The 20,032-nt window shown below is 54.6% G+C and overlaps 2 protein-coding genes across 5 annotated transcripts in view; one reads left to right on the top strand and one right to left on the bottom strand.

The window, feature by feature from the left end:
* ZNF319 (zinc finger protein 319) overlaps positions 1 to 20,032 on the bottom strand; it is a 31,295-nt gene that overhangs the window by 10,392 nt on the left and 871 nt on the right. For 3 of the 4 annotated variants that reach the window (XR_012327852.1, XM_073795512.1, XM_073795513.1), the window contains exon 2: positions 16,598 to 18,585. Coding sequence is in view for 3 of the 4 variants with exons in the window: in XM_073795512.1 (XP_073651613.1) it covers positions 16,598 to 18,334 (1,737 nt within the window). In the remaining variant the exon portion in view is untranslated. Of the gene's footprint in view, positions 1 to 14,835; positions 18,586 to 20,032 lie in introns of those variants that run through there. The other variant, XM_073795514.1, reaches the window with a different exon arrangement.
* On the top strand, positions 479 to 7,884 carry SPMIP8 (sperm microtubule inner protein 8). Its single transcript, XM_073795524.1, has 8 exons — positions 479 to 617; positions 1,406 to 1,630; positions 4,996 to 5,057; positions 5,283 to 5,457; positions 5,887 to 5,948; positions 6,161 to 6,225; positions 6,579 to 6,611; positions 7,750 to 7,884. The coding sequence occupies exons 2-8, from the start codon at positions 1,408 to 1,410 to the stop codon at positions 7,781 to 7,783; spliced, it is 654 nt and encodes a 217-aa protein (XP_073651625.1). The 5' UTR covers positions 479 to 617; positions 1,406 to 1,407; the 3' UTR covers positions 7,784 to 7,884.

Raw genomic sequence — 20,032 nt, 5'->3', positions numbered from 1 at the left:
GATCCCCTTATGCTGACCCTGGATCCTGGAAGCCACTAATCGCCACCTCTGGAGACTCAAGGACTGGCAGGCAGGGCAGTGCCCTCTTCCGTGAGGCTTGTGAGGAGGGGAGCAAGTGTCCGTGAGCCCTGCCAGCTCACAGGCACTCCTCCCGGCAGGGCCGGGGGCCCTTGCCTAACACAGATGGGAGCTTTGAGGCCCAGAGACAGACAGTAAGTAGTATAGGGTCACACAGCCTGCCCTGGCCGGCCCTGGCCAGCCCTGGCATGGCCACCCCCAGGGAGACCCAGCTCCTTGTCTGATTTTCCCAACATGCCCAGCTGGTGTGAGGCCTGGGAGACAGCATCCTTCAGGAAGGCTGAAAGAGGGGGCCAGTGCAAGGACCCCTGGCAGCAGGCTCTTCTCCTCGGAGCCTCCGGTTGTCATGGTTGCCGAGGAGCTGGTGCCCTCACAATCAGGCTGCAATGGGCGTTGTCTCCGCAGAATGTCCCTTTATTCTCCTACTGCCTCATAAGGCACTGGGCCTCGGCCCATCTCCCTGCCTCTTTTCCCCATTGAGCAGTCGGAAGAGCGGAAAATCCCTGTAAGCCTGTGCACCTGGGGCCCATAGCCTGCAGGTGAGGTACCACTGTGGCGGACCAGGAGCAGGGAGCCCTCCCTCCCCTCTACCCCCCACTTCCCACTTCCCTGTCCCTTCCCCACGAAGGCCCAGCCTTCGAGCCGGCTTCCCCATCTGGTCGCCATGCCCTCTCTGTGCTCCTCCATGGCCCAAAGTCCTCTCTCCACCTGCCCACCTCCCTACCACCTCCATCTCTCACCTCCAACTGGGGTCAGGAAGAAAGCAACGGGACTCAACAAGTTCTCACTAAAGTTTAAATGACTCAAAGGCTCTGGGAATATCCACTTTTTAAAACGAAGCACTGGGGAACCAGCCATATTTTTTCTAGTTCCTGTCTATCAGGTCTCTCCCCTTATTTAAAACCTTTCTATGTCTCCCTGTAGAATGTTGAGTAAATGCCAGATACCTTAGCTAAGGCCAGAAGCCCATAATTAATTACCCAGAGGCAGACTGAGCTCAACTGTGAATCCACTTGCTGCTGCTGCCGCTTCCTGCTCATTATTGAAGAACAGACACAAATGGCATCTCTTTTTAGACCATTCGCTGAATCCTCCAGCCTCCTCAGACACACATCCCCTGTACTGACCTCTGCCGAGGTCCTCAGCACATCCCGTGTGTGTGTGTGTGTGTGTGTGTGTGTGTGTATTTGAGCGGCCCTGAACCCACCATAGCTCCTGGCACACAGTAGGTGGTCAGTACCTGTTGGACGAGTAGACAAATTGGCACTGGCCAAGGTTGTGTTCCCACACAGAAGGGTGTCTGGTTGGGGTGTCTCTGCCCCCCCAGCCATGGCCTGCATCATCAACCTGGTGCCCTGGGAGGACGGTTCCACCCATGTGTACGCATCCCCGGCCACCCTGCGGCCCGTGGCACGGCGGCGCAACAAGCTGGCCGGCGTGAAGCAGCAGCTCTACCACCCAGCCCTGCCCAGCCTGCGCCGCATGGACATGGACTCCGTCAGGGCCTGCCTTTCCGACGAGCACTGCCAGTCCGCCACCTACTGCAGCAAAGGTCAGGCCACCTGGCCACCACCAGCCCCTTTGGGCCTTCGGGGATGGCGTGGGTGGTTTGGAGGAGAGAGATCTCGGAGGGAGAAACCATGAGTGGCAGGTGAAAGGGGTAAAGGGAGTCGCCCCAGCTCTGCTCCTCCCTGTCTGGGTATCCTCCAGGTCTGAGCCTCTGTTTCCTTATCAGTAAAATGGGGATGCTGACAGTGCCGGCCTGTCAGGGCTATTTTGAGATTAAAATGAGATAAGGCATGAAAAGCACTTGGAGTAGTGCCTGGCACGTAATATGTGCTCAACAATAATGTTAGTATTATTAATGGAGAGGGAACTGTGCAGAGGCCAACAGTTGCAGGAGGAGGAGGAATAATAATAGCAATAATAACAACTTCTGCCCAATCATCTCTCCCTTTGAAAAAGGAAGAGAAAGACACCTGTCATGAAAGAGAGGTGGACATGGGAGCCTTTGGGGTAAAAGGCCACACGGGGCTAAGGAAGAACCCTTCATCGATTGAGAAGCTTGGGGATGGAGATAGCGGTGCCACACAGACACCCACACTCACTCATTCCAGCACATTTATTAATTGCTTGCTTTGTGCCTGACACTGTGCCTGGAACAAAGGCGCTCCAGCTAGCGGGAACGGCACCTGCAGAGGCCTGGAGGGGAAAAGCTGCGTGAGGTGTTGGTGAACTTGAGGGGCGTGCTTAGGTGGGAGGATAAGGAGTGCGGGGGCAGCAGGAGCTGTGGCTGAGGAGGAGGACACAGCTCAGGGAGGGCTAATCTCAGGGGTCTGGGCTTCCTGGGGAGGTAGATAAGAACCTCTGAAGACTTTAAGAAGGAAGGAGGTCCGAGCATTGGGGCCGTGGGGAGTGGGTGACCCAGAGAGACTAGAAGCGGATGATGGGGGGGAGGGTGAGTGATTAGGACACTGGGAGGGACCACAGTCTTCAGGAAGTAGTGATAGTGTCTGGCCACAGGGGAGGGATTTGGAAGGTATTTAGGAGATAAAGTAACACGATTTGTACCAGTGTGGGTAGAGGGGCAAGAGTGAGGAGTCCAGGGTGATACCCAGGTTCAGACCCCGGTGGCAGGTGGAGTGAGGGTGTCAGAGACTATAGGGAGATCTCCAGAGGCCCCACAGAGACCCCTGCAGGGCCAGGATGGGAAACACAAATACAGGAAGTGGGTGGGGACGCAGTGGGGGGAAGGGGTGAAAGGTGAGGTGGAGTCCCAACACCCCCCTCCAAAGGGGAGCAGCTATGGGGTCCTGCTGATACTGTGTGGGAAAGGTCAGCACAGTTCTACCAATTTCCTGGCTTCCAGGAGAGGCCAAGAGTCTCGATTTTTAGGGAGAGCTCTTGATTATTGCAAGTATGTTTTTAATAAAAGCAATCGAGTCACAGTTTCAAAATTCAAAATGCTGTAACAATGTACATTTTAAAAATTCTCACTCCTCCCCCACCATCCCCACTTACAGGTAACCACTCTGAGCTCCTGCTGAATCCTTCCATTGTTTACTACTGTAAATACAACCTATTCTCTTCCTCCCCAACTTTTTTTATTAGGAACATATTCAAACATAGAGGAAGGTTGAAAGACTAATACTATGAACATTCATTACCTTCCACCTGCTTCAATTAATGTTTTGACACATTTGTTTTCATTCTCTCTCTCTCTCTCTCTCTCTCTCTCTCTCTCTCACACACACACACACACACACAGACACACACACACACACTTTAGCAAGCAGTTCCCAATGATAGAAACACCTCAATACCATTATCACATCTAGGAAAGTTAAAAATAATTCCCTAATATCTAATATTCAGTCCATATTAAAACATCCCCAGTTTTCCCCAAGATGTCCTTTATAGCTGTCAAAAAACTTTTGGAACCAGGATTCAATCTAGGATTGCACCTTGTAATTTGTTGTCATGTCTCTTGGATCTTAGTCTAAAACAGTCTACCCACTTTCCCTTTTTCCCTCATAATATTAACTTTTTAAAGAGTACAAAACAGTTTTATTGTAGAGGAGTCCTACACTGTGAATTTGAGTGACTGTTTCTTTATGGTGTTGTCTACCTTGATAGTCTATTTTCTGGGAAATAGAAGATAGATGTAGAAGCTTGATTGTAGAAGGTTTCACAGGTGTTGGAGGCCATATTTGCCATGATGGCTCAGAAGGAGGCACATAATGTCATTATCCCACTATTCATGATGCTACGTTTGATGACTTGGTATGGTGATGACCTGAATCTATATTCTTCTTTGCCTCCAATCGTCTCAATTTTAGGCTTTAAAGCCATATAAAGGCATATACTCTTCTGCACCTTGGAAGGGTTTGAATCAAGAACTTCCTCTACTGATTTTTAATCAAGGCATAGTGAGGATGTATCATAGTTTATTTAACCAGTCCATTAATGACAGACTCTTGAGTTATTTCCAATCATTTTCTATTGCAAACTATGCTGAAATGGGTAAACTTTCTACCCACATCATTTCCCAGTTGTGCAACTGTGAAGTAGGATAAATTCCCAGAAGTGGGACTATAGGGTCAAAAGGTATGTGTATTTATAATTCCAATAGATAATGCCAATTTCTTTCCGTAGACTCGAATCAATTTATACCCGCCCCCCCCCCCCCCCCCCCCCCCCCCGCTGGCAACATATGGCAATGGCCCTGTTTCTGATAACTGCACTAACTTTTGGATTCTTTCCAATCTGATATGAAAAATTGGTATCAATGTAGTTTGAATATGCATGCATCTTATTATGAATGAAGCTGAGTGTCTTTTCATAGTTTAGGGACCATTTGTATTTCTTGTGTTTGTGTGTGAACTACCTGTGCAGACTGTTTACCTATTTTTCTTTTTTTCTCTTTTTCTTCTATTTTGTTTTATTTTATTCTATTTTGTCTTGATTTATAGGAATTCTTTCAATATTAGGGAAATTGCACCTTATCTACAAAATAAATGGAAATATTCTTTTCCCATTTGTCTTTTGACTTTCCTTATGTTTCCTTATGTTGCCATGCAGAAGTTTATTTCTATGTAGTCCAAGTTATCAACATTTTCTTTAGGCTACCTGATTTTGAATTAGAGTTGGTAAGGCCTCCCCCACCCTAAGGTTATAAAGAAATTTATCCATGTTTTCTTCTAGTACGTCTATGGTTTCATTATTTTACATTGAAATTTTTTATCTATTTGGAGTTTGTTTTGTTGAATGGGGTGTGTTAAGTAAAAATCCACTTGATCTTAGATTTTTTTTAAGTTGTCAAGTATTTCAAAAACCTTTTAAAGCAGTGTGGACCAAACCTCTCCTGTGTGGGCCTGTGACCACTGGTGGACTCCTCCCTTTCTCTTTCTCCTTTAGATGACTTTGACAATGCCTACTTCACACTCCTCAGTGTCCCCAACAAATCCCTGCAGTGCTTGGTGAGTGTCCTTTGCCCCTGGCCCTGGGTTTGCTCTGGGGACCTGAAGGTCCCGCGTGCACCCAGCCCCAAGCACCTCGAATGCTGGGCTCTACTCCCACGCACTTCCTCAGCTACCAGCTTGGGACCCTACCCCCTTCGCATCTCCTTCAGGGGCTTCAGGAACCCCCTGGGTCAGATGGTTCAAGTGCCTCCCCCCGCGCCCTGACTCCCTTCGTCCTGGCAGGACATCACGGCGACCAGCCAGAGGCTCCGAAATAGGTGCCGCGAGGGAAAGCTGGCGCCCATCGCACCGGGCATCAACAGGGTCGACTGGCCCACCTTCACGCGCGCCATCGAGGACTGGTCCCGCTTCGTGTCCTCTGCCGGCGAATGCAAGCTGCCCTGCCCGAGCAAGAAGGGTCAGTCCACCGGCGGGCAGGATGCCTTAGTGTGGGAGAGACAACTGGGCCGCTGGGTCCCTAGAGCCCTGACCCCGAGCGCTGACCGCGGGCGGGAGTCTTCGGGGGTGGGCTCTGACAAAGACAGGTCTAGGAGATAGGAGCAGCTGGGGCACTCAAGAGCGGGCTGGACCCAGACAGATTGAGGTTCATAGAGACAGGGCTTGTCCTGGGGAGGGGGCGGGGCCAGGTCCGAGCCAGTGGGAGCCAGTGTGGTGGAGGTGGAGGGCAGGGTTGGTTCTGGGACTGACGGAGCTTAGTCCGGAGGGGGGACTGGTTCTAGGAGCAGGCGTGGGCGTGGCTTGATCTAGGGGCGGGGCTCAGGTAAGAGTAGGGGCGGGGCTTGCTCTGGGCTGGCCGGGGTGCCAGATGTGGGCGCTCTCTCCGCAGTCGAGAGTTTCAGCGGCAATGCGGTGCGGTACTTGAAGCCGGAGGTGACCCAGAACTGGCGGGTAGGTAGGCGCACTGCTCCGTCCCTGGCGGGGCAGGGGTGGGAGAGAAGCGGCTAACACGGGGTCGGGGAGGGGGAGAGGAGACCGAGAGTAAGGTCTCCCAGTGCCCAGGGCCAAGATCCCCAGCAGAGAGTGCTGTGCGGGACCTCGGCGGGGGAGTCCGTGTCCCCTCTACTCAGTGGACCCCCCCGCATTCCTCTGGCCCGCCCCAGTTCTGTCTTAACCAGAATCCCAGCCTGGATCGCTATGGACAGAAGCCCCTGCCTTTCGACTCCCTGTAAGTGACCCCACAGACCCCGGGGGCCCCATACCTGGCGGAAGGAGAATGGGGTCTTGGCTGCTTTCACCACCGCATACCTAGTGGCCCTTGAAAATGTGAGACCTAGGAAGAATTGATTGGCTCCAAAACACCACAAGAAAATTGCGATTTCAAAATGACTAAATATTTAATTCCTACCAAACGGAACATCCTGTCATCCAGTCCCTAGCAACTCCACCTTTCAGAGTGGAGGAGTTAAGGTGGGGCGAAGGTGCAGTGTAATCTTGGTGGGATGGCGCCTGCCGATGTGTTTGTTCCCAGAAAGGGTCACCCTTCCTCACCTCGGCCTCACCCTCCTCTCTCTTTTGCAGGAATGCTATCCGACGCTTCGGCTCGATCTACAGGTAGGGCTCCAACTGCAGTGGGGGGGGCGGGGCGGGTGGGAAATGACCCCGACCCCACCCCACATTTGGCCACGCCCCCCAGTCGGGCAGCGCGCGGGCCCTCGTGAGGGAGGCGCCAGAGGATTGGTACCCTCCCGGATGATGTCAGGGGGGCGCGAAGGTCTTCCGCTGGAGAGATCTTCGCCAGGCAAAAGTGCAGCCCACTGGGAGATGGAGGGAGTAGAGTGCCTTTCCCTCCCGATCTGGCCCAGAGGAGGCCAAAAGGCAAAGACGGGGGTTAGGGGGATTGGGGGGGCGGGGTTACCTAGGAGAAGAGCAGGGACTGGAAGAGTAAACAGACATATAAGAAATATAATGTAAGGAGCCAAGAATTTGCCTTCCAGGAAGCAGGTGAATTGGTAAGGGCTGGGACAAGTGTTCCCAGGAGAAGAATGCAAGATATTCAAGCACCTTCATAATTTGGCCATCTCCCACCTCTCCAGCCCCATTCCCTACACTTCAGCAGTACCAGACTCCTGCGTGCAACCCAAACCAAGCAACCAAACACTCCATATCTTTGCTTGTGCTGTTTCAGCACCTACGTGATCTTTCTGCCTCTGCCTGGAAAACTCCTCCTTACACTTTAAAGCCCAGCCCAGGTGTCCCATTGTCCTTGAAGTCTTCTCTGACCTTCTGCCTTTCCCCTCCAGCTCCAACCCCCCTCCAGTTGGTCTCCGTATGTGCATCCCTCTCCATCTTAGAGCACACAGGCTATTGCATTATAATTATTGATGAAAGTTTGCCTTCTCTCACCCACCCTGTGCACACACAAGGGAAAGCTTTTTTTTTTTTTAACTACTATATAATGCCTGCCAGAGTAGGCTCACTAAATGATTGAAAAGTGAGTAAAGCTCACGGGAGATAAAGATGAGGCAAACTGGAAGTGGGGCTCGAAAGTCAAACAGACCAGCCAAAAATATATTAAAGGTAATAGGGAGCCATTGAGGGCTCTTGAGCCATAGAGAGACAGGACAGAAGCTGTGTTTTCAGAGCCTCGAGGGCAGGAAGGTGGGTTTGGTGGAGAAGGCCTAGAGAAGGACAGCCTGATTTTTCCCCAGGACATCCTAGAGGCCCCCACCTCACCTGTTTCTTTCCACAGTCGTGTCAACTACCTGATGACCCCCTGGCGTTGATCTGTGAAAAGGAGGCCGATCCCCAGGCTGCCGAACCATGCCACCTCAGGGTCCCCAGCAGGACAGAGGGTGTATGGTGGCAGCACCGATCTCCCTAAGAGTTTAGCCTGACTGGAAATAAACCTTATGCTCCATAAGGAGGCACCACACCCGTGTGTGTGTGTGTGTGTGTGTGTGTGTGTGTGTGTGTGTGTGGTGCAGGGGCTGGGGGAGGGTCAGGACCTCAGGACCTCAGGATGTCTTGCCCTTACCTGTCTCCTGCCAACTCCTGGAGGACTGGTGGCGGTGGGGGGAGTTGGGAAAGATGTCTGGTGACCCCAGGTAGAGAATTAGGGTCTAGGCCCCAGGGCCCCGCCAGGGATGAGGTACAGAGGCAGGCCTGCCTGAGAATTAGTTTTCCTTTGTGACCCCGTTCCCCTGCTCATAACCCTACAACAAAGCCCCTTCCACCTCAGACTCTGAACTTGAGCCCTAAAGAGAAAAGAGGGGGCTCGAAAGGGATTTTAGACACCTCTCTCAGAAGCCCTTGCCATCCCAGTGTGTGCTGGGGGCCTCCCTGGGCCCAGGGTTCCCCTGAAGAAGTGGAATCAGGCCCTGGAGGGTTGGCCTATGGTCTCTATTCCCTGTGAAGCAACTGAGTGTGGAAGTAAGATGAGGTGCCCAAGCCCACTCAGAGAAGAAAGTTTCCTCTCCCCAAAGCACCGCCAATGAACATACCATGTAAGCAAAAAGTTATCTGCTCTATTCACATAGCTTCAGGACTAGCCCTCATCTGCCTACCAACCTACAGAAAGGAGGCCTGATGTGCTGGGGACAGCCGTGGGGCTCCTGCGCCAGGTCCAGAATAACCCTGCTCAAAGTTTTGGGCTAAAGAAGAGTGTCTCGGCGTGGCTGGGTGTTAGAGCCGCCAGCATCAGCATTTAGCTCCAGGACCTTGCAAATACCATCCCACCTGTGGCCAGTCTGCAAGGACAGACCCAGATCAGGGTAAATAGCCACCAAGCTCAAGAACTGTTTGAACAGGACTTCTGGTGCTAGGATCTGAGGCCTCAGGGATCCACGAACCCTCTGAAATCATGTGCAAAACCGTGGGTCCACCCACATGTGCATTTTCCATGGAAAGTCTCCTTGTTTTCATCTGATTCTCAGGCGAGTCAGTGCCCACAAAGGTTAGGAAACCCTGACTTACATCCTCCTCATCCCCTTCCACTAATATTTACTGAGCACCTAGTGGATGCAAGCCTGGTCTCAGGTGGAAGGAGTTTAAAACAATAATACCAGCCCCTCACCTCTGGACCCTGTGTTATACTGGTTAGAACACATCACCTCCTCCAGGCCTCATACTCCATAAGCACCCAGGAGAGTGAGCAGAACCAAAGCTACTCTACTTCACAGATGGGAAAACTGAGGCCCAGATCAGGGAAAGCCTCCAGCCAAAACCAGAACCCAGGACTCAAATTCAGTCCCAGCACTTGCCACAGTACTCACATATAGTTTGTGCTCAATATTCGTAGAATAAGTTATTTCCCAGAATGGGGGTCTTCTGTTCAACCTTGGGTAATAAACAAGGAAATGAGTTGTTTTGTTGTCTGATATGCAGACAGAGCCTGCCTTACAAATTCGAGGCTGATTTTAATTTCTTTTGGGGGTGGTGTTGGAGATCATCACCCTTATACCGAGGTGAGGGAAGGAGTTTGTCTCTCTGTCCTGAAGTATGGGGCTCTGCTGACAACAGGGCAGGAGACAGGAGCGTGGGGAGGAGGGGATGGGAAGTGGTAAGCAGATCAGAGCCCTTTCCTCCTTGGGGGCCTGTCAAGGAGGTATCCAGCTTCCTGCCATTTCATGCAGGAAGAAGCACTTTCCTCCAAGCCCAGGGGCAGTCCACCTGGATTGAACCTTGGGAAGCCATTGGCGAAGGCCCCTGAGGTGTGAGAGCCACATTCTTCAGCCCTGAGTGTCCCCTCCAACATGACAGCTCAGAGAGAAATAGATTTGCCCGAGGCTCATAGCAGAGATGCTGGAGTCCTGGCCTGTGTGAGACTGGGGGCAGTCAGGGAGCTCCAGAGAGCATGCTGAGATACCAGAGGGAATCAAGCGCCCATGTGTCTTCTCGTGGCCCTGCTTCCTTGACACTGAATAACTGGACAAGTCCCTCTGGGAATTTGGCCCAGCAGACATTCAAGGCCTCGCCAGACCCCATGCTGGGTGCTGGGACACAGACCAGAAGGCTTGCCTGCCTTAGAGGTACTTCTAGTCCAGTAGGAGAGAGGTAAACCCAGCTGATTCAAACCTGAAAGCAGAAGGTGAGAATGTGAGCACACCTAGATCATGTTCCTCAAGCCTAGGAATTTGATTAGGTCCTTCCTCACCAGTTGTACACTGAATCCTAATTTCGTAGATATAAAAATATGTGCCCAAGAATAAAGGAAATACAGAGCAGACGTGCATTAACAAGTCTGATTTAGCATGCACTTGCTATTTTTTACGTGCAAAGGCGATGTATCAATATTAAGCACTTTGCAGTACCCAGGAGGTGGGCAGTTTTAGACCCATTTTACAGATGATGAAATGAACTCAGAAAGGCTAAATGACTGGCCCATGGTCACACAGCTGGTGATTGGCAGAGCTGGGAATTGAAGCCAGCCTGCCTGACCCCCTGAGCCTGTGGCCACCATACTCTACTGCCTTCCTGCTATGAGAGAGATGCACGCCAAGAGTCGGGGGGAAACCAGTGGGGACATTCGACCTGAGCTTAGAGAGAGGAGAAGATGTTCCACCAGAAAGTTCTCTTGGAGTTACTGGCAGTGGCAGAATCTGCAGGTTGAAAATCCCAAGAGATGGAGAGAAGCCACCCAGCCTGGGCCACTGTCTCCCGGCCTGGAAGTTCTCTCAGCCTCAGGGGGCTCTTTGCTCCTCATAGAGAGATCACAGTAGAAATCCTCCCTGTGGCCGTTGCCTTGGGGACAGCCCAGCCTCCAGGACTTCCTGGCCTGATCCCAATCCAGTACCCAGGTCCTGGGCCTCCATGCGCTACCCCTACCCACAACGGCATCACCAGTCTCCTTGCTGTTTCAAACACCCAGGCTCCTGTCTGCCTCCTAACCTTTAGTCAGCGCCTTCCTCCCACCTGAAATGCTTTCCCCATCTCTTCCTACCCAAACCTCACCCTTTCTTCCAGGCAGGCCTCTCTCAAACCCTCCCTTCTCCCCAATTCTTCCCCAAGACTATGAGGACAGGAACCGTAGCTGTTTCAGGGGGACTAACTCATAGCCTCTGGCCCACCGTAGGCTCTTAGGAAATACTGCACTCGCCGGCCCCTCTTATCTCTCTAACAGGATCTGGGACTCAGGAATGGGGCCTGGGGCCTCCCAGAACCAACACACGGGCGTGGACTAAATGATACAACTACTACAAAGTAATAGTTGTGTTTATTACAAAGTAACACGCAAAACACATACCCTCACCCTGGGGCTGGCAATGGGGAGGATCAGGGGTGGAGTAAGCGTCCTAGCTCAGGGAGAACGGGGTGAGGGTCGGGGAGGACTCTCACAGGTAATGTTTTGTACTAAATACCAGCAGCTTTGACATTTCTGACCCTACCTTTTGATACATGAAAACCTCAAAACTCTCTCATCTGAAGTTCTACCTTCATGCTCTGCCGCGCCAGCTCAGTGTCTGGCAAACAGCAGGTGCTCAGTGATGCTTATGGATGAACAAAGGCAGGAATGCAGACCCAGAGTGGGGATGGACACACACGCACAGTGTGGAGGGAGACCCCACGGGCCGCAGCCCACCTCCGCCCCTCCCCTCGACCTCCTTTTCAGGGCCCCGAAGGAGGACTGGGCATTCCTGCCAGAATCTGCAAAAATCAATAGCGGGCCAAGGCTTTTCCTGGAGGCATGACCTTCAAGGAACAAAGAAAGCACCGTCTTGAGGATGGGATGCGGAGCTTATCACAGGCCAGCCCGGCCCAGGCGCAGAGGCCTTGGGCAAGTTTCCAAGGCCTGAGCAGTCCATGGTCCTGTCTGGGGCCTGCTCTGGAGGAGGGATGAGGCTGGGGACTGGGAGGTCTGGGGGAGGCTCTCTATGGAGCTGCCTCTGCACAGATGGCAGGACAGAAAACGGAGGCTGCAGTCCCTCAAGGAGCTGAGAGCAGGCCCGAGGGCTGGCTGCCCCCTCTGCCTGCTGGTGAAGAGCTTTCCTGCTTCCATGGCCAGCCCTGGTGCCAGCACCAGTCCCGGCCATTGTTCCCGGCTTCCTGGCCCGCAAAGAGTGGGCTGGAGCCAGAGCCCCGGGCTTCAGTGGCTGAAGCTGGAGGTCTGTGGGCTCAGAGCCCAGGCGGTCCCACCCCGCTGCCTATCCCCCCACCTAGCCAGACCCCACAATGCCAGGCCTCTCTCATCACTAAGCGTACGGCTTTGGGAAGCCCCTGGACTTCTCAAGGATCAGCACAAAACACTTCCTCAGTTCTGCCCTGCCCATCTCATGGAGATGGTATGAGGCTCAGACCAGCTGGTGGATGGGAAAGGTCTTGTGTAGCAGGGTGCGTGTGGGAGAGCCCTGACGCTCAGGTAGGAGAGCTAGGCTGGCTCCCTTCTGCCCCTGACCTCCCAGTCCTCTGCTTTCCTGAGTGGCCACTATGTGGCAAACACTCCACTCAGGTCATTTCATGGGACCCTCACCCTAAGCCCAGAAGAGAGCATTAATGGCTCCATTTCACAGATGAGGAAAATGAGGCCCAAAGAGGTCCAAAAACCTTCCCAAAGCTTTGGTGCTGATGAGTGGCAGAGGCGGGACTCCAGCCAGGCCTGACTGTTGTGCTCTTAACTACGACAGCACAGCGCTGCCACAGTGGTTCACGAGCACAGGCTCCACCCCTGGAGAGCAGGGTCCTCTCCCACTGCCCCCCTGGGAGGCCGAGCACAGAGCCAGCCGCACAGTGGGAGTCTGACAGAGCCGTCAAATGATGGGCTCCCTAGGGAAGCTGTCTTTGGTAGCCCAGCTTGCTCTGGCAATGACTTCGAGGACCCAGGAAAAGGGACCCCCATCCCACCCAGCAGTGCCTCTTTCCCCAGGAAGGGGAAATTATTAACTCCAGAGTGTGAATTTATGTCAGCCTCTCGCTCTCGCTCCTCTGGCCCTCATCCACATGTCACCCCTCACCCCAAGGTACCACGTTCTTCCCATCCTGTCAGTGGTTGGGGCAAAGGGAATGATTACCCGGAGATTAAAGGTGATAGTGCTAGTTTGTAGCCCTAGCCACAGCACCTGAAGTTCCCCCATGAAAATTCCATGCTCTAAGAGATGGGGCCTCACATCAGCTATGGGACACAGGAAGCGGTGGGGCTCCTGGGCAGGTAGGTGGGAGAGGTACCTGTGTGTGTGGCCAGGTACAGTGTGTGGCTGCTTAAGCCAGTTTGCGCTGTTCCTGTCACTTACAATCAAGAGAGACCAGAATGAGACAGGTGGGGAGCAGACTGGAGGCCGAGAGAGGCAGGAAGGGGAATAGGGGCCACGGGTTGATCCGGTTACCTTCCCAGAATCAGAGCGACAGGTCTCTAAGGACCCTTAGAGATCAGAGGTCAAGACCTCTGCTTCAGATGGAATCAAGACCCCAAGAGGAACAGAGCCTGCCTGTGATCACTTGTTATCAAAGGTCTAAGACCTGAGCCTGAACACGCAGGCCCCCAGGCCAGGGCTCCATTCATGGCCCTGGTTTTGGCCCAGGTGGGAGCCCCACTGCTTTGTGAGGGGAGGCAAGGTGGGGACAAAGGAAGAAAAAGTCATTGCACCCTCCATGTGGGCCCATCCAGGGCTCCTGTGGCCCCTGGCACACGCAAAACACCATCTGTTCAGGAAGAGCAACCTGAAGCTATAAAGCACCCAACACGTGCCAGTGCTTTCCAGGAGTCTGTGCGAGGTGGTTGGGTTTTGCCTAAGGTCACTGAACTAGAAAGGAAGCCAGGATTCAAGCCGGGCACAGGGACAAGGGGCCCTGGGCGTCCTCGCTGAGAGGTAGACGCTTGCACACGGCTTCTCAAGGGCAGAGTCCTCCTGTGGCCACACGTGGAGGGAGTAAGAGGACCATGGGGTCCTGATCACATCCGGGGTCCCCCCTGGCCTCTCCACTAAGACTTCTGCAGCCAGTTTTGAGCTCTCTGCGGTGTGGGTAGCTCCTTATCCTCTTTCTACCCTCACCTCCACCCCTACCTTCAGGGCAGGGGTCCCTCCTGACCACCCTCCACTGGCTCTCAGACCTGGGGGGAGTTGCTTCTACCTTCCTCTCCCCACCTCCACCCTTGCCTTTGAGAAACAGGAGCCTGAGTTGCAGTTGGCCCACTGCGGGACAGGATAGGGGACAGAAGAGGGGTGCAGGAAGGCTGAGATGCAGGCGGCTGGGCTGGACATGCAGATGGATCACCGTGCGACAGGGTGAGCAGGAGTGGGGTGAGAGCGTGTGATCCTCGGGGGCGGCGCCTGTAGGCTGCTCCAGGCAGACCCTGATTTTCCACAGGGGCTAAGCAAGCTCTCCTGCTTACCAGGCCCAGTGCCCAGCTTCTGACCATCCATGAGCTGCTGGTCCCTCACAGATCAGCTCCCTTTACAGGGGCTGCAGTTAAACCCCAAGGATGTCAAGAGGTCACAGCCCAAGGATCCCAAGTGTCGTGCAGTTGGTACCGTCAGCATCGTCACAGCTTCCCCACCAGGGCCGCCGTATGCGATTCCACTTAATTCTCACAAGAACCAAGCAAGGCAAGGGTTAACCTCCCCATTTTATAGATGAGGCAACTGAGTCCCAAAGAGGTTAAGTGACTTGCCCAAAGTCACACAAACAGAATGTTCAAAACATTCGAACCCAGCCTTATGTCCCAATCCCAAGCCTGCCACCCTGGACTGCACACCTCACTCCCTCTCCACGTCCCAACATTACCCTCTGAAGAATGACCAGAACAAACTGTGCTTTGGTCTGTGAAGGTCAATGTCTTTACTTCTAAAGCATACATTGGACTCACTATATATTAACATCAAAAGGGCTATCTAAAATGGAGTCATTCTTTTTAAAAATCCAAATTCTCACATTTTATATAAGATCCAAAATGACATGAAATTAAACTATACAATGTTATGAACAGTATAACAACTGCTTTTAGAAAGCAAAATGAAAGAAAAACAGTAGCAGTTGGGACTGTTGTCAGCCTGGGTTCCACGTCTTTTGAGGCATTGTGACTAAAGCCAGCACCGAGGGGAAGGACCAGCCCCTCTCTGCGGGCACAGGAAGGGAACCTAGGCAGAGGAGGGGGATGAGGGCTTTTCAGACTTCTGAAGGTGAGAGTGGGACAAGACAGGTCTCCCCGCTCCTCTGGGATCTTGGGGTGGGCACTGATTAAAGTCTCCTTTTAAGACCCAGGGAAGGGGGCTGGGAGAGGGTGGGGCAGAGCTGGGTTCAAGAGAATCATTTTGATAGTAAAGGTCTTCTGGCCTTCCCGAGGACAGTCCCGGCCATCAAGCAATACCAATCGACTCCATCTACCTACCGGTTTCCTTAACAACCCTCTTCCCCTGCCCACTCCTTATCCTGGACACCCTCGGCTCCATGAGCCTAGTGGGCAGCCAGAGACCTAGGGGGACCCTAGGAGGACCCGAAGGAGAACACTATGGCCTTGGAAGTAGCTGGATGTTGTCCAGAGCATCTTGGTAGAGCAAGACCCCTGAAGTACAGGCCAGCAACCAGACTGATGGGGGAGGGTGCGCATGGGCTGGGAGGGCACTGTGAGGTCAGAGGCGTTCCCATGGTCCTTTCACCTCCCCTACCCTGGGTACCCAGGCATGGTCTTGGCCCTGAAGCAGGGCTGGGGCGGCCTGATTAGGGCCACGCCCTTGAGGCTTTGGTAAGAGGGGTGACACTTGTTCCCATCCACTGGGAAGATCACAGGCTTGGCCCTGCTTCCTCCCAGGCACCAGGTGATCTAACAACCCCCTTTCACATCAGTAGTTCTGTAGGGCTGAGAGCACATTCCCCACCAGTGCTTGGAACCATGTCGCAAAGGTGGGAGGGGCACTTCCAAAACAGTGGGATTAGCCCTGGGTGCAAAGGCTGCCTTTCCTCCTTTCCCTGTGGACAGCACTGTCCCTGGCTGAGTGAGTCACAGGAGAACTTCTCTGCCTCCTCCCTTCTGGCTGGGCCAATTGTTCTCCAAGCAGACTGAGCCCACAGGTGTGTAGCACCCCTGTATGTCTCGCCTGCCAGAAACCTGGAGGATGCATCGCCCCTGGCTGAAGCTGACGGAGAGGCCGGTGGCTCACAGTTTGCCCTCCTGGTTCCAGGACTACACCACGGAGCTGGCCTTCTCCCTCAAACAGCAACCTGAAGGGGGATGCCCTACACCCAGCTTACCTCTGGAGTCCAGCCCTTCTCCCAGGCCCTACCGTGACCCTCCTCTTTCCTAACCTATCCGATTTCTAATTAGGCCGAAAGGTCTGGGAAGGTTGGGCTAGCACCACCCCCTCGTTGGGGTGGAGAGAGGCCATTTGACTTCCAGCCTGGTTCCAGGCCCCCAGAGACAAGGGAGGCTGAGGTCTCTCAAGAAAGCGAATCCTGTAATGGGAAAGAGGTCTGTGGGGTCAGGACCAGCCACAGCAATCTGCCGCCCCCGCTCCCCACCCAGGCCTGTACCGGGAGTGCCAGGCACCCACACCCTCCACCTGCCCAGGGCCTCCCTCAGAACACCGAGCCGGGTGCAGGGATGGGTGCGAGGAGGCCGGGCCGGGCCTGGTGGGGGCCGCGGCGGGGACTCAGGGCAGGCAGGCGGCTACCTGGTAGGCGCCCTCGGCCGCAGCGGCGGCGGCGCTGTGCTGCGCGCTGTGCTCCTGCAGCAGGGCCACGTCCAGGAAGCGCTCGCCACACCATACGCACTTGAACTGCTGCTCCCGGGCGTGCACGCCCTGGTGCTTGTTGAGGTGCTCACGCTGCTTGAAGGCCTTGTCGCAGTTGGGGCACTTGTAGGGTTTCTCGCCCGTGTGCACCCTCCGGTGCCGCTGCAGGTCGGAGGCGTACTTGAAGCGCTTCTCACAGTCCGGGCACTTGAGTGGCTTCTCGCGGGCCGGGTCGCAGCGGTGCTGCACGAACTCGGAGGACGAGAAGAAGCGGCGCTCACACAGGGTGCAGCGCAGAGGCTTCTCGGCGGCCGAGCAGTGGGCCAGCTGGTGCTTCTGCAGAGCCGACGCCCGCTTGTAGGCCTTGTTGCACACCGGGCACTTGAAGGGCCGCTCGGCCGCGCCCGGCAGGCACTTGTGCCGCAGCAGCTCGGCCGACTGGTCGAAGCCCTTCTGGCACACAGGGCACTTGAAGAGGGTCTCGAGGGTGTGCACGTGCTGGTGGTAAAGCAGGTGGCTGGGCTGCCCGAAGCCCTTCTCGCACAGGCCGCACTTGAAGGGCTCCTCGGTCTTGTGCGTGCGCCGGTGCCGCATCAGCGCATACTGCTGCTTGAAGCCCATGGGGCACAGGTCGCACTTGAAGGGCCGCTCGGCGCTGTGCGTGCGCTCGTGCTGCCGCAGGTCCGACGGCCGCTTGAAGGCCTTCTGGCACTCGCCGCAGCGGAAGGGCCGCTCCCCGCTGGGCGTGCACGGGTGCTGCAGCAGCTCGGATGACTCCTTGAAGTGCAGCTCGCACACGTTGCAGCGGAACAGGTGGTGCTCGCCCGAGTGTGCGTACATGTGGCGCACCAGGTGCGAGCGGTGCTTGAAGGTCTTCTCGCAAACCGCGCACTTGTACGGCCGCTCCGAGCTGTGCGTGCGCTTGTGGTGCACCAGGTGGGACGACTGGCTGAAGCTCTTGTCACACAGCGTGCACTTGTAGGGCTTCTCGCCTGTGTGGATGCGCTCGTGCCGCGAGAGCTCCGACAGGTGCTTGAAGGGCTTCTGGCAGATGGGGCAGCTGTAGGGCTTGTCGGCCTGTTCTGCAGGGGCTACGGCGGGCGGAGGGGGTGCCGGGGGCAGCGAAGGGGCGGCCGTGGCCGCGGGCTCAGCCGCCTCGGCGGGCTTGTAGGTCTTCTCGCAGATGGAACATTTCACGAGGCCCCCAGTGCCGCTGTGCGCGCTGTGGTGCTGCGCCAGCGACGTGAGCAGCGAGAAGCCCATCTTGCAGACGCCACAGACAAAAGGCTTCTGTTCGGCCTGCACGCACTGGTGCTCCAGCAGGTCGGTAGCCTGGTGGAAGATCTTGAGACACTGCGTGCACTGGAACGAGCGGTCGTGGCCTGCCAGGCACTGGTGCTCATGCGGGCTGGACAGGTGCGCCAGGTCGTGACCGCACACGCCGCACTTGGGGCCTGGCTCGCCTGCTGGCTGCAGGGGCGCATGCTGCGGGGGCTGCAGGCCCGGGTCAGGCTGCAGAAGGATGCCATAGACGGCACAGCCCAGGGGGTTCTCAGCTGTGCCTGGGGTCAGTGTGTGCTCGGCCAGGGCCGGCGGTGGTTCTGCGTGGTGTTGAGGCTGCGGCGGCTGCGGCTGCTGCGGCTGCGTCTGCGGTGGCTGCTGCCAGCTTTCCGACATGCTTGGGAAGATGAAACAGGGTTTGGAGAGTAATGGCTTCAGTTTCCCCGCTTAAGATGACCCACACCAGAGAGAGAAGCTGCCCAGGATCAGGTATGGATGAGGACCTCAGACAAGGCACAGAGAGGGGCTAGTCAGGCGGCCCAAGTCATTAACCAAGACAGACTACAAGGCTCTGCCTACAGGACGGGGGTCTTCGAGGCAGGGTGCCAGCAATGGCGGGGAAGCTCTGCCTTCCCTGATGATGGGTTCTGTAGAGAAGAAAGAAATCGTGAGCTTGAGGCAGGGACACGCAGCTGCTCCCGGGGCCTCTCCCTGATCTGCCTGCACTCGCCACATTGACATAAACCACATCAGGGAAGCAAGAGGGGCTCAGGGCTGGGAGATCTGCTCCCTTCACATGCTACCAAAGAAGTCTGCAAAGGGGATGGTGGCTGTCTCCATGCCCAACTCCCATTCAGTTCCCCATCCCTGGGCCAGGCATCCCAACCTCCCAGCTCACTGTCATCCCTCTTTAATTAGCTGTCTCACGGGTGACAGTCCGGGGTGATCTGTCCACAATACAGAGAAGTCACAAGTTCTGCTCTTGCTCCAAAGAAAGAAGGAGGTGACCAGATAGGGCCCTGGCATCCAAAACAAGAATCTTAGTAACATAACTTTATATTTTGCCAAACACTTCTTACTTGGAAGCCCAGTACCTAAGATAGATAAAAGCAGAAAGGCTCTGGTTGAGGCCTCCCTGTAGGCCTACCAGCTTCTCTCCTGTTGCTGAACCTCAACCCAGGACACAACTGCTCATAAGAACAGACTGTGGGTCTAAGAGGCCAGGCCTCCCAGACCTGAGGGCCCCACAGCAAACGGCCTCAGTCAGTCAATATCTAAAACAACTGCATGAAACTGAGGACCATCTCAGAAACCTTCTCCCATCAAGGGCTGGCCCATACCCCTCTCAACTACCCCCCAGGCCCTCCCCCGACCATGTGTCTGTTCTCTCTTCACATAAGTGGGATGGCTTTGCAGGGACCTGAGCCAGTGCATGATGGGGGTTAGATGGCGGGTCCACAGACCCACGCAGCCTAGATGTCTACATAGCAGAAGTTCCCTAGTCTAGTCATCTCCCAGAGCACCAAAACAAGTCCTAAATCCTCTTCATCTGACAGTGTCAAGGCCTGTAGGAAAATGTAAGCAATTTCGAGTTTGCCCCTGCAAGGTGGGAAGTGGCATGCTAACCACAGAGCATTCGTCCCTATCACCTTTCCGGAGAGAACCCTGTTCCCTTGCTCCAAGTCTGTAACATTTTGGATAATCAGTGGAAGGTAAAGACCACCCAGCTCAGGCAAATCTCTAACTCACCACTTTGTGGCAGCATAAGGTAATGACAGCGAGAGGGAAGAACTTTTAGAATCAGACACAACCCACTTTCAGGTTCCCAGCTCTTCTGCCTCTAACATTGAAAAGTTTCTAAGTTTTCTCCCAATGAAAAGAGAAGGAAGGGGATGCCTTTACAGGCCAGCCTGGCCTCTAACTGCCAAAGAAACATAAGAGTCAGGCTAAAAGCTGTCAACCTCAGCATCTTTCTGGGAAGAGAAGAAGTAAAGAAGCCGCTGCTCTGGGTGGAGGCAGCAGGTTGCATGAGTGAGCAGGTACTGAAGCCTCCCCAGGAAAGAGGGAAGCAGAACTACTCTGAGCGAGGTCTAG

Source organism: Tursiops truncatus, chromosome 19 (assembly GCF_011762595.2).
Source record: "Tursiops truncatus isolate mTurTru1 chromosome 19, mTurTru1.mat.Y, whole genome shotgun sequence".
In the NCBI taxonomy this organism is placed as follows: Eukaryota; Metazoa; Chordata; class Mammalia; order Artiodactyla; family Delphinidae; genus Tursiops; species Tursiops truncatus.
The sequence above is the reverse complement of the archived record's forward strand: the minus strand, read 5'-3'. Positions and strand labels throughout refer to the sequence as shown.

Coding starts and splice junctions, on each gene's coding strand:
- SPMIP8 (XM_073795524.1), top strand. CDS start 1,408: ATGGCCTGCATCATCAACCTGGTGCCCTGGGAGGACGGTTCCACCCAT. Junction 5,058..5,282: donor ACAAATCCCTGCAGTGCTTG/GTGAGTGTCCTT, acceptor TCGTCCTGGCAG/GACATCACGGCGACCAGCCA. Junction 5,458..5,886: donor GCCCTGCCCGAGCAAGAAGG/GTCAGTCCACCG, acceptor CTCTCTCCGCAG/TCGAGAGTTTCAGCGGCAAT.